Here is a 16114-nt window from a genome sequence, read left to right on the forward strand (position 1 = left end):
CATAAATTCCAGGATGTGGAAATACTGGAGTATTTAGCTCGCGCCAAACATCCCCTGAGAAAGGGGGAATTACCACAGGAATCTGTAATGCATCCTAATTTTAAGTAATTCTTTATTTTCAGGCCATTTATTGCTCAGGGATTTTGACAGCTTTTAGCTATCCACATGACTGGGGGGCAGGGAGGAATTGGAGTGGTGAATTTCTTTCATATGCTGTAATTCCTGATTCTGCCCTTCACATTTCCAAACAAATCGAGAATGGAGTCTTAACATCCTAATTCTGATTTTGGATTTTTGGATACTGTTTTTAAAAGCACATTTTCCTGGAATAAGGAATACCAATAACCTGTACGTCTATGTACATTGACTGGCTGGAAAATGCAGGCTAAAGCAGAAACCGTATGGATGCATCTGTGTGACGTTCAACCCCATTGTGCAAGCATGCAGCCAGCATTCTGCAACCAGCTAGGTTTTTCCTATTGGAGCATGACCAAGGTTGAATTGCAAATGGCGGGTTCCTGTCTGAGGTGCCATGGTAGTAAAAAACGTGCATTGGATTGCGGCCCAGATTAATTACCTGTAGCTGAGATTAATTTAAGTGATAATCACTTTTGTTTTCCTCAGTGCACTGCTCTAAATGTGAAGGGTAGGTATGCCCAGATGTGGGTCCTGTGCTCAGTGTGCCATAAGACTAAAGGTGCCCTCTATTGCCATGCCCACATGGGTGAAAAGGGTCTGTTTTTGGTTGAGGTTAGTTCAAGCAGCCCACACATCACTTTTTGTTTTCCTCAGAGAAAACCATTGCAAAATCCTAATCTCATTGTTCTGACTAGGAAATGGCGAGAGTCATACATTACCACTGGCCACGGTTGCTACCATACAAGGTTCAAGACATTTTCATTTAGTGACCTTGATTTAACCTGAAATGGCCAGTAGTGCCCAGTATCCGGCTAAGTGCCCTCAGTTGGGAAAGATCAATCATTAATTATAGTGTATTGGGAGAGTTGAACGAGAAACATTTCCGAAAACATTTAAGTGCATTTTGTTTCATAGCTGTATGACCTAAAGTGTCAGGGATATTTAGTTAGAATCTCCTATTGCTTACTGATAATGAACCAAGCTTTGCCATTTGTTTTGGCATCTGGGTGCGGAAAGTTCTCTGTAGAAGGGAGAAATTATTTCATAGAAGCCACAGTGTGTCCGCACCGTTGTGCTTCTGACCACGTCAGCTTTTCTGATTGAGGATCATGACTCACTGTAGCTTGTGGACACCTGCTTGTAAAGATACAGTGAATGCTTTTATTTGAATAATTCCTAATCAATTGCATTATATTTACTGATGTAAATCTTCTTTGTCCTTGGAGTGCCATGCTTTGGTGATTGTGGTAGGATTATATCTTTTAATGCTAGTTAGAAGCATTTTTTGTTTCTTCTTGAAGTGGGCAGTTGTAAAGTCCTGTCGTTACTACACTTGTCAGCAATTTTTGTTTGAGGGACACACCTTTTTTTGTAACAGTAGGAGAATGGTCCCCCTGTGGTGGTTACCAATAATCTGAATCCGAAATGGGAACAGGAGTCCTCTGAACTGTGCATCTGCCCACGCTGCTGTGGTACAGTAATGCGGTATATTATTATAACTATGCTATTGGTTTTCAAAATGGGACTTTTTTTGGGGCCGTTATGTTTCCATGTATGCCTTTGCTAAATGGTTATTTACTGATAAGATGTTGGCAAAATGATTTCTTATCATCGCTTCGCCATTTTGTTTTGCTGTGTAATTCTTGCAAATAATTCCTGACACATCTTGGTACACAAGAACTACCTTTTCACACATTTGTCTATTGTTGCCAGTGTAAAACCCCCATGTTTAGTCCGCTGGGTATACAGAGAAGAGAGATAGAGAGAGAGATCATCTTGCGGACAAAATTAGTATTGCCCTACGACTGCCAAGAATGTGCAGGTGGTCCTCCGAGCAGATATCTAAGGAGAAAGGAATTAGGTTATTTGGACTGTATTCCTTAACCTGAGAGAATGTGGTGGCCCATTTTTGAGATGGAGTTGACATTATTTTCAGACAATTCTTCCAGTTTAGTTTGCTTCCCTTTGCCTTTGCTAATAATCTAGCAATCATTACTAGAATTGTTACTCATTTGCTGTGAACGAGGTTAGTGTATACCTATACCGACTATAATCAACTCAAACCTTGTGATTCTTGTAACTTGTCCGAGGTCCATGTCTAGATCCGTACTGGGACTGCTGCATTCTCTGAACTAGCCCATCTTGCGTAGTAGCTCATGGAAAGGGCTAGTGAGAGCATGTGTGTTCTCTCCGCAATCCCATTGAACATCCATAATGACAGGGTGACAGTAACGATCTACAGGGCTGCCCAAGACTCCCTTGGCAGGCAGCAATTCAACCAGAATATTTTTGTATGCTTTCACTATTTGTATATGCGTGAATAGTGTTTTATTTAAGTTTTGCTCTGGTCCATTTTAATTTCACCACTTATCTATTTTTTGTTTTTAATTAATATATTTGTCCTACATTTATGGGTCTACATTTCATTGTTTACGACATTGTGCTTGTTGATTCCTTCACCCCCCAGAACCTTTATCACCGTTATGTCTTAAGCTTGACATACATACACTGCTTGAATGGAGAGATGTGGACATTGCAAAGAACCTCAAACCCACTTCTGTCTGTGAATATCTAAATTTGCGTACTGTAGAACTTAAGCTAGTGTAAATCAAGTGTCTCGCCTACTCTGCTATTGACTTTTTCACAATGTCAGATTCTGTTACCCAAAAGGTAATTTCTCCACATGTGTTTAACTGCCCGTTTCACATGAGGAAACATCTAGGAAATGTTTTCCTGGCTGACTGCATGCAGTGCTGGAGAATAAATTGTTGCTTACCCTTAACAGTAGTAACAGCTGTCCTAAACAGACTTTATAATAGTCGCAGTCTGTAACCATGTGTACAGTTTAGATAGGGAATCATGTTCCGAGCCATGCTCAAGTGATACTTCGTGACCTTGATTGGAGGAGAGAAAGAGCATTGAATAAGTGTTGCAGATGTTTAAATATTTGAGAGTCAAAGTATATCGTGAAAACATGGACAAAAGAGAAGGTAGCCTGAGTGGAGCCTTGCGTGCCCCAAAAAGCTGTGTGACACTCTCTAAAACTCTCATGTCGGCTCGGGAGCTACTCACTAAAATGATTATGCTTCCTAGAGCCTTATATTTGTTTGCAAGTATCTCAGAGTAGATATTCCAAATATGGTATAAAGTTTTAAATACATTGTTTCGAGATTTATTCTACAGTGAGGGGAGACTGAGAGTCTTGTTATGTACTATGCAACGTATGACAAGGAGGTGGTATATAAGGGTATCATATTTTGAATTGTATCAACTTGCAGCTCAATTACAATTGGTAGCTTGATCATTGTTGGGGAGAACGTGTGAGGAGATAGGACATTTGGATGATCCAATACGGGAAGAGGCAATGATTTCACTTCTGATCGGAGTGCATATTTCATCAGTGAAACAGCCCAAATTATTAATATTAGTATTGCGTGGCTGGTAAAAGTTGGTTAAAAACAACATTCCATGCCACTAGTAGGCTTCCCTACATCTAGAGGCGAGTTCTTCACGTCATGTAGGATGAAAGCAAGGACCACAGCAGAGACAGTTACTGTGGGTAGCTGTTGTGAGGATGGGATGTAGTGAGGCATGGAGGACTTGGCTAGTTAGACTGAATTACCAGAGTCATAGTTTCTGACTTATGCAGCTTTAACCCGGGTATAGCAAAATATTTGAGGTCACACCCAAACCGAACCACAAACACATGAAGTTCTAAAAAGCCTTCTCACATATGGGTAGGTCGGTGTAAAATAATATCCTGGCTTTTTATGTCTGCACTATCCATGACTAAAATGGACCTGACACCGTTTAAGAGTAGGTAAGAAGAAGCGCTCGGTCGTGAGCTCTGATAAAAGGAGTGGTACTTGGTTTTAGAGCACACTTAACATATCCAGAAATTCGTGATTCAGATATTTCCAATTGAACTACGTCCATAAAGTGTATTTCACATCGCACAAACTGAATAGAATAGCTGGTATCGATAATACAATATATGCTCTATGTGCAAATTGGTAGATGCAGACTTCATTCATGAGACTTGGTCTTGCCTGGAGTTTGAAAGGTTTTGGGTGTGAGTGACGGGGGATTTGGAGCGCGCTTTTGGAATCAAACCCACCATTTGAACAGAGTTGCATGTTTATTTGGTCTCTGTCCCACACCCAAGGAAGCACGATTTGGCTCCTGGTTCTTTGATCCTGGGCTAGTGCTGGCTGAAAGGATTATTGCTATGCATTGGAGGTCTCGAGAATGTCCGCCTCATAGTAGGTAGAAGAAAGATGTTGAACTATGACCTATGCTGAAGGAGTAATGTTAAGAACTGAAGAAAGAAAAGTGCAATGGAGGAAACCCATAGCAGATGAGTGGTCAAAGAAAATGGAGTTGTTTACTGGAGCAGAAACCCCATAGGAATAGTGGACACTATCAAGGTAAGGAGCTGAGAACATTGAGAAAACAAGTTAAGCAGATGAGAGGAAGTGTTAGTTAGTTGACTGGCCTCCGCATCTGTAACTAATTGTGATGATCATACACAGGGAGAACACTTTTCATAATTAATTATTAGCTGGCAACCACTAGTTATTAGTTTTTTGTTTTGTTACATAAGATCCATTGATACATGAAGAATTGGGAATAAACATTTCAAAGGGACTCCTTTCTAATAGAAAAAGTAAATGATTGGTCTACAATAATATAAAATCCAGGACAGCTGTACGGAAATAAGGCAAATATGTTTGGAGTTGAGCATTCTGTGTATATACATTCTAAACTGCACCATGCTGATTGAAATGTATCACTGTGTATTAGTTGTGCAAAAAGCAACTGAACAAATAATTTTAAAAAGTGATAGTTTGTGACCTTGTAAAAATTGTCTAGTCTCAAAGAAAATGGGCTGGTCTATACTGATTCAAAGGTTGAAACCGCTGGAGATGGGCCTTTTTATAGAAGATAAGAAAAACATTTTTTAAGGCTCAGGCTTTGTGCAAAGGTCCTAATCTTAGTTTGTTTCAGGGCACGCTACTTGTGAAGCATCTGTTGTGGCTGTCTCTTAAGCCTCCCCAATGTATGTGGTGCCAAAAAGTCCACCTGCTAAAATGTGTCCCGCCTCTGAAATTTCTGAAATAGCTGTAAAACTGGTTCAAGTGTTTTTTTTTCTATCCAAATATAATACTCTCCCTTGTAACTTTGTGTGTGTTCAGTTGGAGAAAGATAATATCGTTCAGTTGGAGAAAGATAATATCCTATCATCAGGTCTTGAGAAAAATCCTTAAGATATGACTTACTCTGAGCCAGAGCCTGATCTCTGGCCTTACCCACAGCAAATACATGGCTTGGGTTAGGAAACATATTCATAAAAGTGATTATAGCAAAGACACAAGCAAATGAAACTGAAATTATGTAGAACTGTATAGCCAGCATAAGCCCATCGGACGTTGAAAACATAGGAGTAAACAGAGGACGCGATTGATAGTGCAACAACATTCCAAGGTGCAGAACAGACGCCATAAAATTAGCCTTAACTATATGCACTGACACACTATGGCCCTCATTCCGACCCTGGCGGTCCAAGACCGCCAGGGCCGTGGGCAACGGAAGCACCGCCAACAGGCTGGCGGTGCTTCATTGCCCATTCTGACCGCGGCGGTAAAGCCGCGGTCAGAAAAGGGGATCCGGCGGTTTCCCGCTGGATTTCCCCTGGCTGGGCTGAACCTCCATGGCGGCGCTGCAAGCAGCGCCGCCTTGGGGATTCCGACCCCCTTCCCGCCAGCCTGTTTCTGGCGGTTTTTACCGCCAGGAACAGGATGGCGGGAACGGGTGTCGTGGGGCCCCTGGGGGCCCCTGCACTGCCCATGCCACTGGCATGGGCATTGCAGGGGCCCCCTAACAGGGCCCCAGCATGATTTTCACTGTCTGCATAGCAGACAGTGAAAATCGTGATGGGTGCTACTGCACCTGTCGCACACCTGCAACACCGCCGGCTCCATTTGGAGCCGGCTTCTGTGTTGCAGGCCCTTTCCCGCTGGGCCGCCGGGCGCTCCCTTGGCGGGCGCCCGCCGGCCCAGCGGGAAAGTCAGAATGGCCCCCGCGGTCTTTTGACCGCGGGGCGGCCATTTGGCGGTTCCCGCCAGGCGGGCGGCGACCGCCGCCCGCCCGGGTCAGAATGACCCCCTATATGTCAGGATATGAACAAGCGGGATATGAGAAGCTAGAAATTCTTGTTTGATGAAATGTGTGTCTTCCTATGCCGACCTGATCTTTTTTTTGTTTTAAAAAAAAAAAAAAATTAAAACATACATATTTTATTTAGTTCTCCAAAATAACCCATCCATGCAGTGAAACTATACCAATTAGGAAGCCAGTTCTACCATCTCTTCCAATTAGGGTGCCAATCATTGGAGCACTATCCAAGGTCATAAGAGTTTGCAAGTTTCAAGTTTCTGTGCCCCACACTTCTACTCTGGACATGATGAGTGGATCAAATGCCCATAAGTCACAAACTGGGCGACCTAAGTATTAAAGGACCCCCTGAAGTGATTAAGTGTTGTCAGGGTGTTTGAGTTTAATAAATGCTTGATACAAGAGACACCCCACTAGTACCACATTCCATATATGTCCTTTTATAATTTTCTTGCCAGTGTTGAGGTCATAAGAGTTTGCACGTTTTGGGTTTGTGGGCCCCACACTCCATGTTGAGTGGATCAGAAGGCCATTAGTCACATATTGGGTGACCAGGATAGTAAAGAACCTCCTAAATGCCTCATGTGTTGTCAAGATGCTTGAGTTTAATAAATCCCTGAAACAATTGACCCTCGCTTAATACCACAGGCTTTTGCCAGCATCTTAATCTACATCTTTAAGTGTCAGCAAACAGTAAATGTATATCCCACAAACAAAGGTCACAGCCACCCCTGGTTCTTCATGCTTTGTGTCCAGCAGTGGTGTGCCTCCACCTTCAATCTAGGGTGAGGGAAAGCAGATTGGGTACTCTCCAAAAGAGCCACCACCAAAGTATGGTTCTCATTCCAGGAACTCTGCTTTTTAATGGAGGTCATACTCCATCTATCTTTGTACATGGTTTATGCAGCTGTGAAAGAAAGTAATCTGATTTGAAACCAGGGACACCAAGCCTGCCCACTGCTGGCTTTAAACAGAACTTATCAAGGACAGCCCTTCGCCTGCTATAATTTCCAATCAGATCCAACAACAAGGAGTTTTAAGATCCTGAAGAATGTATGAGTAGAACTATCAGAATATTAAATAAGTGAGAGACAGGGCATCACCATTTAGGCCAGGGCACCCCGTTCATTGTAGAGAGAGGGAGTTCCTTCCAAAAGATGCCTGTCTGATCTTAAGGAAAATTCTATGCACACCTCACTAGCAAATGACTGAAGCACAAAAGAAAGACTGTTGCTAGTTAGTAAGTTTTCACTTCTGAGAGACTAACTTCCCTTTTGTTTTCCAGGGTTGACTACTGTAAATGTTTATCCAGTTCCCTGTCACCTTACCATACTGGAGCTTTCCCGGTAAGTGATGAACCAGCCTGGTAGTGGCTATCTGATTAATTGATAGATCAACCTCTAATTTTTTTCTTGATTTCTGAAAACTGTAAACTGTTTCGTAGTATTTCAATCTTAGCGAAAGATGTTGGTTTCTTTTTGTAATTAATGCAAATTGATCATTTTCATTAGATTTAATTCACTGCATTTTGCACCCGATTGTCTCCGTGATAGTGCGATTCCATATTAATTTCATTTGTAATAAAAAAATACTCATGCCACCTCGTTGCAGCTTCGGAGCACTATTCCTAGGGTACGTGAGGATAAAGAGTAAAAAAGGACAAGGGAAGTGGAGAGCAACATGTACAAAAAAATAGGTTTTTAGATGATGGATTTAGGTGCCCACCTAAAGAAATAATCACAATCCTTGTCATGGTGAACCACTCAAGTTGCTAAATAAACCTGGTAATCTGATAGAGACTTCTGGTTGCAGATTCCTTAACTTAGAATTTCCCCCAGGCGTCAGACTGGATCTGGAGATTTTTCTTTGAGTGTGTTGTTAGGTGGGGTTGGTCGACTCTGCGGGCTTCATTGGGCTTTGTGCTCTCCGTGATGACGTCGAGAGTTATATATACACGCCGGCTCAGTGCGGTGACATCAGTTATTTTCTTTCCGTGCCACGTGCTGATCTAGAGAGAGCTACCCCACCTCAATTTTTGACCGACTTTGACACTTTTGTCTAGTTTTTTGGTTAAGTTTCTGGTCCATTGAGGATGTCCCCGAAGACCAGTTTCAAGCTTTATGAGGCCTGTCACTGCATGATGTCGGTGACGGATCCGCACTGGGTCTGTTCGTGGTGCCTGGAGCGCGACCACGACCTGAAGTCGTGCTCTGAGTGCCGTGCCATTCACCCGAAGGCCTTCAAGGAGCGCTCCCTCAAGCTTATGGTGGCCCGGCGCTCAACTCGGCATCGTTCCCGGTCTTGCTCGAGAGGAACGTCTCGAAACCGCTCGCAGTCACCACCACTCGTTGTCCTCCACGTCGGGTCACTCAGGTAAGAAGAAGTCGAAGAAGGCTTGGCATCCTTCAACTTCACTCTGTCTCTCGGCTGATGCGACGTGGGAGGAGCGTCAATGCACTAGGTCTCCATCCTCGAAGTCTACTTCTGGGTCCACTCAGTGCCTCCCTGACTTTCCAGGAGCTGGAGTGAACCCTGCCTAATTTAAAGTATTCTATGAGGCCATGCGTCTCATTTTTGTGCAGTCTGACCCCTCTTTGGTGCTGTTGGGCCCTGAGGGCCTTTCGGGTTCTGCGCCTGCAACTCCAGCTCTGGCCACTGAGGCTGCCTCCCCCTCTTCCCCCCCAGAACCTCTCCCCCACCAATCCGCTAGGGGATCCGTACCAATGCCGGTTGTACCTTTGAGACCTTTCCCGGCACTGGTTCAACCGCCAACGCTCCCGATGTCGGATGTGCCAACAATGGATGTCGACCCGATCCTCATCCCAGACGATCAGAGTCGGAGCGGCAATGTCCAAAGCCACCCTTGTCTTCAATGGGGTCTCTTCACCCCAGGTTGGATTCAGACCCTTATTCATATTCCTATGAATACGAGGAAGGATTGGAGTGGTCCCTGAACCCTTATGAATACCTGGACGACCCTAATATGGACTGGACACAGGAATTGGGTGACACCAGTTGTCTGGATACTTTTCCAGACGCTGGCATGCTTTCTCCTTCTACCATGGCTATGACGGAGGGAGCCACTTATTCTATGGTGGTCAGTAGGGAGGCTGAGGTCCTTGGACTCGAGCTGCCTACTGTTGAAGTCAGGTCTAATCTCGTGACAGAGGTGCTTCAACCAATGGCTTCCCTTCCCTTCAATGAAGCCCTCACTGATGTCCTTCTGGATACCTGGTCCAGACCCAGCACAGGGGCTCCTGTGAACAAGACGATCGCTCGCTGCCATCAGCTCGCCCTGAATTACCCTAAATTCCTATACCAATACCCCACGCATGAGAGCCTTGTTATCCAGGCATTCTCTTCATCCAGCGCATTCCCTTCTGCACTTCCGGATCGGGAATCAAAGAGACTGGACTAACTTGGGAAGAAGATGTTTTCTTCCTCCAGTCTGGTGTTGCGGTTGGTGAACAGGGCTTACTTCCTATCCTAGACCTTCGTTCCCTCTACCTCTTCCTCAAAAAGAAGAAGTTTAAAATGCTTACCTTGGCTCAGGTCCTTTCTGCCTTGGACCCAGGAGACTGGATGGTAACGTTGGACTTGCAGGATGCTTATTTCCAAATCCCCACCCACAGACGTTTTCTACGATTCTTGGTAGGTAACAAGCACTTTCAATTTACCGTGATTCCCTTTGGCCTTACCAGCACCCCTCCGGTGTTCACGAAAGTGATGGCGGTGGGTGCAGCTCAACTGCACAGGTTGGGGGTTTCAGTCTTTCCCTACCACGACGACTGGCTGTTGAAGGCGGACATGCCCCAGAAAGTAGTCTCCCACCTTCAGACTACGACAAACCTTTTGCACATGCTGGGGTTCACTATAAACGTGCCAAAGTCACACCTGACTCCCTCTCAGATGCTCCCTTTTATCGGAGCTGTTCTGGACACAGTGCAGTTTCGGGCCTATCCTCCAGAAAAGCGAGTCCAGAATATTAAGGCTATGATTCCGATCATTCAGCCTCTATCATGGGTTTCAGGGAGAATGACCCTGAGGCTACTGGCCTCATGGCCTCCTCCATCCTGCCAGTGACACATACCAGATGGCATATGCGGGCTCTGCAGTGTGACCTGGAGTTCCAGTGGGTGCAGCATCAGACAAATCTCTCCGACATGGTCCAGATCTCGGAGGGAACTGCTAAAAACCTGCAGTGGTGACTTTTGAATCAGGATTGGGTCAACGGTCCCTAACCCAACCAGATCTGTAAGTAGTGACAGACGTGTCACTCCTCGGATGGGGTGACCACATGGGAAAGACGGAGATCAGAAGTCTCTGGCAGAATCTGGACTCCACATCAGTCTTTTGGAGCTCTGGGCGATCAGGCTTGCATTGAAAACATTCCTTCCCTCTCTCAAAGGGAATGTGGTGCTGGTGTTCACGGACAACACTACCGCCATGAAGTACTGCAACAAACAGGGCTGAGTGGGGTCCTGGTCCCTTTGTCAGGAGGCTCTACGCCTCTGTACATGGCTGGCACATCAGGGCATTTCCCTGGTGGTTCAGCTTCTGGCGGGCTCTCTGAATGCCAGAGCAGACAAACTCAGTTGTCAATGCATAGTCAATCATGAATGGCGTCTCCATCCGGAGGTGGAACAAGGTCTCTTTCAGCAGTGGTGAGAGCCTTAGTTAGATCTGTTTACCTCCGTAGAGAAGGTGTAATGTCAGCTGTTTTGCACTTTGGAGTTTCCAAGGTGGCACTCGCTCGGCCACACTTTTCGTCTCGAGTGGAACTCCGTCCTCTTTTCCACCTATACCACGTCTGTCCAGAGTTCTGAAGCCGATCAAGAACGACCGGGCCCAAGTAATCATGGTGGCTCCGGACTGGGCACGGAGAGTATGGTATCCAGAGCTACCGAGCATGGCCACCGATCCTCCACTCAGACTGCGCCTTTGGGAGGATCTTCTTTCGCAGCAGCAGGGGAATGGTTCTCCACCCAAACCATTCCAATCGTCAACTTCATGCGTGGAGACTGAGCAGCGGCAGTTGACAGCTTTTGACCTTTCATCCGAAGTCTGTGATGTTATCTTGGCAGCTAGGCGTCCCTCCACCAAAGCGGTATACGCCTGTCGTTGGCATAAATTTGTGGCATGGTGTACCAACAAATCTGTTGATCCTCTCTCTGCTCCTCTCTTTGAGGTTCTTTTGTTTATTCTTTCTTTGGCCCAGCAGGGCTCTGCTTTGGGCACCCTTAAAGGTTACTTATCGTCTCTCTCAGCCTTAGATTGCCTGATCAACCCTCCATTTTAAGCCTCCTATTGTTGGTAGATTCCTTAAGGGTCTCACCTATTTATTTCCTCCTACTCCGTTCATAATGCCTCAGTGCGACTTCAATCTCGTAGTTACTTACCTGATGTGTGCTCCTTTTGAGCCGTTACACAATTGTCCCTTACGGCTCCTTACTTTCAAAATAGTTTTTCTTGTTGCCATCACCTCTGCTCGCAGAGTGAGTGAGCTTCAGGTTCTTTCTTCCAAGCTCCCAGTTTTGTCTGTGCAGCCTGACAAAGTGGTGTTATGCACTAGAGCCTCATTCCTTCCCAATGTAGGCCAGTGGGTGCAAAGAAAGGGAAGGTGGTGTAAAAGCGTGCCATCTCACAATGGGTACTACTTTGCATCAAAATGTGCTACGCTTTGGCAAAGAAGCAACCCCGTGAGGCCTTGCGCGCTCATTTCACCAGAGCAACTGCTGCTACCACAGCGTTAGCACGTGGAGTTCCTGTCCTGGGTATCTGCCAGGCAGCAACATAGGCATCTCGGCACACGTTTACTAAACATTACTGCCTGGACAGTCAGGTCCATAGGGACGACTACTTTGGTCGTTCGGTCCTGCAGGACTTCCTAGTATGATCTTGGTTCGCAGCCCACCTCCGAGGAGGGCATGGCTTGGGTATCTATTCTAAGGTAAGGAATCTGCAACTAGAAGTCTCTGTCAGATGAACAACTTACTTACCTTCAGTAACGATTTATCTGGTAGAGACGTATTCTAGTTGCAGATTCTTTACTGACCCACCTACCCTCCCCGCTTGCAAACTGATTTCTAGGGACAGGGATTCCTCATTCAGGGCCTTAGCTCTGGTGCACCATTTTCTGTGTTCTTTGTGGCTCTGCGTGAAAAGAAACTGACGTCACTGCGCTGAGGATGCCTGAGGGAAATTCTAAGGTAAGGAATCTGCAACTAGAATATGTCTCTATCAGATAAATCGTACCAAAGGTAAGTAACTTGTTTGCTATGACACAGAACAGACAGGCTTAATTAGTGGCAGTATGTAAAGTATTTATGCAGTACTAAAACAGTAATATAGTCCAAATGCAAATCAATAAAAAAAAAAAAGCTGAACTGAATTAGGAAACTAGAATACAATTTAAGAAACAAAGTAGCACCAAAATGACAACAATTCAATAAGGGGAAATGGAGATAATTTAAAATTTTAAGTAGATATAGCACCAAGGAGAGCTAAGTGACAATGATAGTCAATTGTCACAGTAGAACAGGATCTCAGTGCAATTTGATGCTGAGCGTGGGACAGATACGCCAACCAGGTTCGCCCTGGGCAGAAGATATTACCTTCTGACTCAGGGCCCGATTTAGATATTGGCAGAGGGTTTACTCCGTCAGAACGGTAACACATATCCCCTGCTCTGAAATCTAAATCCCTTTGAATTCTTCGGGATTTAGATTTTGGCAGACGGGCTATCTGTCACCATTGTGATGGGGTAATCCCTCTGCCAATATCTAAGTCAGGCCCTTAGTCCTTTAAGTCTCAGTCCACCACAGGAGTACACTTCTAAAATGAACCCAGGGCCTCAGGGAAGGCACTTAGAGACTCACAAAGTGTCAGGTAGAGGCTAAACGGCGGGATCTAGTCCTCATCCAGTTGACACTGGTCAGTTGCAGAAAAAGCCCTCTTGTAACTTTTCTTGTCCCCGTAGTCTTACAGAAAATCAGCCTTATGACCCTTATAGTCCATGTCCATGTCCTGGGTACAAGAGAGACCACAGGTCCTTTCCTCCAGGGCTCTCCTCAGGTTGCAGATAGCAGGTTCAGTCCTTTTTTTAAAAAATCTTCCTCTGCTTCAGGAGTGTTCTGAAGTGGTGGGATATGTAACATCTATACCTGGCACAAGCTAGTGGGTGGGAGTGATCCCTGGAAATGCCCTGAACAACTGGGTAAAGGTCCACTTTGGGCACTTTGAAGCTGGGTGAACTGTCTGGCCTCACTAAACCTGGGCTCTGAGGGGTGCAGGTGGGTGTGTTAAGTGTAGTATGGTAATCCTAGAGTCCTCCTACATCTGACACTAAAATACAGTTTTATACAATCCATGTACCCCCAGCAAACTCTGAGACCGAAGTCTGGTGGAATAAAGCTGAATTTCACGAACCAGACGGTGGATACACACATCTTGTTTTGCCATTCTGTTTCCCCCCTTTGAAGTGTGTCCCAGATGCTATATGCAAACCCAGCAGACCTTTCAAAAAGGCTTTGACCATGTCATTTAAAAAAAGAGGCCCACTGTGATTAGGGCATGTCTGGCTGGAGGAACAAAAGAAGGCCCCTGCCCAAGTGTCAGCGTTTGCCTGTCAGAGGAGGCCTCTTTGAAATGTGTCACCTATGTCATATAAAAAAAACAGCAGACCTGTCGGGTATGACTTGACACTCCAGCAGGATCCGATATTATGATGTCAACAGAATGGTCCCTGTGATGGAGGATGGTCTGGCTGGGGAGATAAAAGTAGGATGCCGGCCTGGTGGTAGCTGCATTTGCTTGTGGCAGGGCAGGCCACTTTTAAGTTAATCAAGTCCTTGAGCTCAGCCCAGAGGCCAGTCAAAGGCACAGAAACAACTCCCCACACCCAAGGCTTTTTGGCCCTTTCCTGGGAGCAATTTCACACAACATTTACGCCTATTGAAATGCTAATTACTGGTTGGCAGAAGAGGAAGAGCAAGAGCAAAATACATATTTAGCTTCCAGGACAGACCAGAGGCAACATTTTAAAAGTAATCTCCCCAAAATATCTATTACCAATCCGTCTACACCAGTGAATTGGGCTTCTAAATCCAAAAAGTACATCTGTAGCTGTTTCCTGGGCAGAGACAACATTTATGAAACCTAATATAGTATTCCAAAGCTTTCCCATGGAACAACCAATCCTACAACTCTACCTTTAAATACCAGACACCCTGCCTTATGGGCAATAAGGCCTACTTAGTTGTAACTTATTAATTAAAATATAAAAGGAAGGTTTAGGCTTGCCAAAAAATGAGTTATTTTGAAGGTCGAATTTGCAGCTTAATACTGTACCGCAGGGCTACAATGGAAGGCCTGGAATCATGGTTTATAGTGTCTCTTCAGTGGATGGGACAATGAGTGCTGCAGTCCATTGGTCAGCATTTAACTTAAAGGATGTGGGTACATGTGGTACCATCTACTAGTGACTTATAGGCAAATTAAATAAACCAATTAAGTGTATACCAATCTTAATACGTTTAAAGGGAGAGCACTAGACTTTATCACAGGTTAGCAGGGGTAAAGTGCACAGAGTATAGCCAGCAAAAATGGTTTAGCAAGAAGACAAAAAAAAGTCTGGGGTGAGTTTGCAGAAAGGGTGCTTTTCCAACAAAGCACTATAGTTTAGGTGGGGGAGGTAAATAATTAAAGTCACAGTCCAAAGCAGAGCGTAACTGAGTGTTTATGGCCTTTCCCTACTTAAAAAAAAAAAAGCATTAGTGAGCAGATGCAATAGGATTTATGTCATTATTTGTGAAGAACTCATACTCCCCAACATTTCTACCTCTATCTGTACAGGAACGCATTGTTATGGGAAGCTAATATTGGATTGCTCACCAACAAGAAAATATTTCAGACATGTCTACGGATTTGTGAAATCTGTCAAGGGTTTTGAAATCTTTGAAATACACTTATTTTTTTCGGAGAGCTTTAGCTTTACAACATCATTCCCTGTCCGCCATCTCAAGCCTGCTAGGATTTCACAAAGCAAGGTTACGTTGGGCAAACAGACTGCAACATTTCACTTTTTTGTAGTGAAATACTAGAAATGCATGTATTACTTCTTTCTTTTAAACGTCTAGTCAGTGGGTCCAAGCACTTGTGTTTTAGGTGCCTTTGATTTCCTAGTTGTGATGGAGTGCGGTAGATAAATTTAAAAGCAGTTTCCTAGGCTAAGTGAGTACTGGGTTTGGACCTTGGTTTAACTGACCATACTCCGAACATATAAAAGACACAGTCACTGGAAACACAAGCAAGTATTGCCTTCACTGCAGTGCATCATTTTCTGAAGGTCTATTATTCTGTTTTAAAATAGAAGGACCCCTTTTGATCTGATCTTCAGTGTACAAACCTCTTTTTTTGCAAAGTTGGGCACCGTGCATCTAGGATAGGTGATTCGATTCCTTTCACTGGATTGCAGTCCAGGAAATGTGTAGAGAAGGATAGCGTGAGATAAATTCATAAATATGGCCCTCATTACAACATTGGCGGTAAATCCCGCTCACCGCCGTGCAGAAGACTGCCAACACACCGCTGCGGCGGCAGATTTCCGCTACAGCTATTACGACCCACAGCTCGGAATCCGCCAAAATCTAGACACCCACACAAGTCCGCCACACCAAAGGTCAGTGATAAACTGGCGATAACAAAACCTCCACCGTCCCGCCAACAGGAATACACCCACACTATCACGGCTATCACGACCCACTAATCCACGCGGCGGTCTGTCAACCACGGTATTCCATTG

The 16114-nt window shown here is 44.8% G+C and overlaps 1 protein-coding gene across 1 annotated transcript in view; it reads left to right on the plus strand.

The window, feature by feature from the left end:
• PHLPP2 (PH domain and leucine rich repeat protein phosphatase 2) overlaps positions 1-16114 on the plus strand; it is a 624424-nt gene that overhangs the window by 318939 nt on the left and 289371 nt on the right. Inside the window, exon 10 of the mRNA XM_069217328.1 lies at positions 7598-7658. Within this exon, the coding sequence (XP_069073429.1) occupies positions 7598-7658 (61 nt within the window). The remainder of the gene's footprint in view (positions 1-7597; positions 7659-16114) is intronic.

Source organism: Pleurodeles waltl, chromosome 12 (assembly GCF_031143425.1).
Source record: "Pleurodeles waltl isolate 20211129_DDA chromosome 12, aPleWal1.hap1.20221129, whole genome shotgun sequence".
In the NCBI taxonomy this organism is placed as follows: domain Eukaryota; kingdom Metazoa; phylum Chordata; class Amphibia; order Caudata; family Salamandridae; genus Pleurodeles; species Pleurodeles waltl.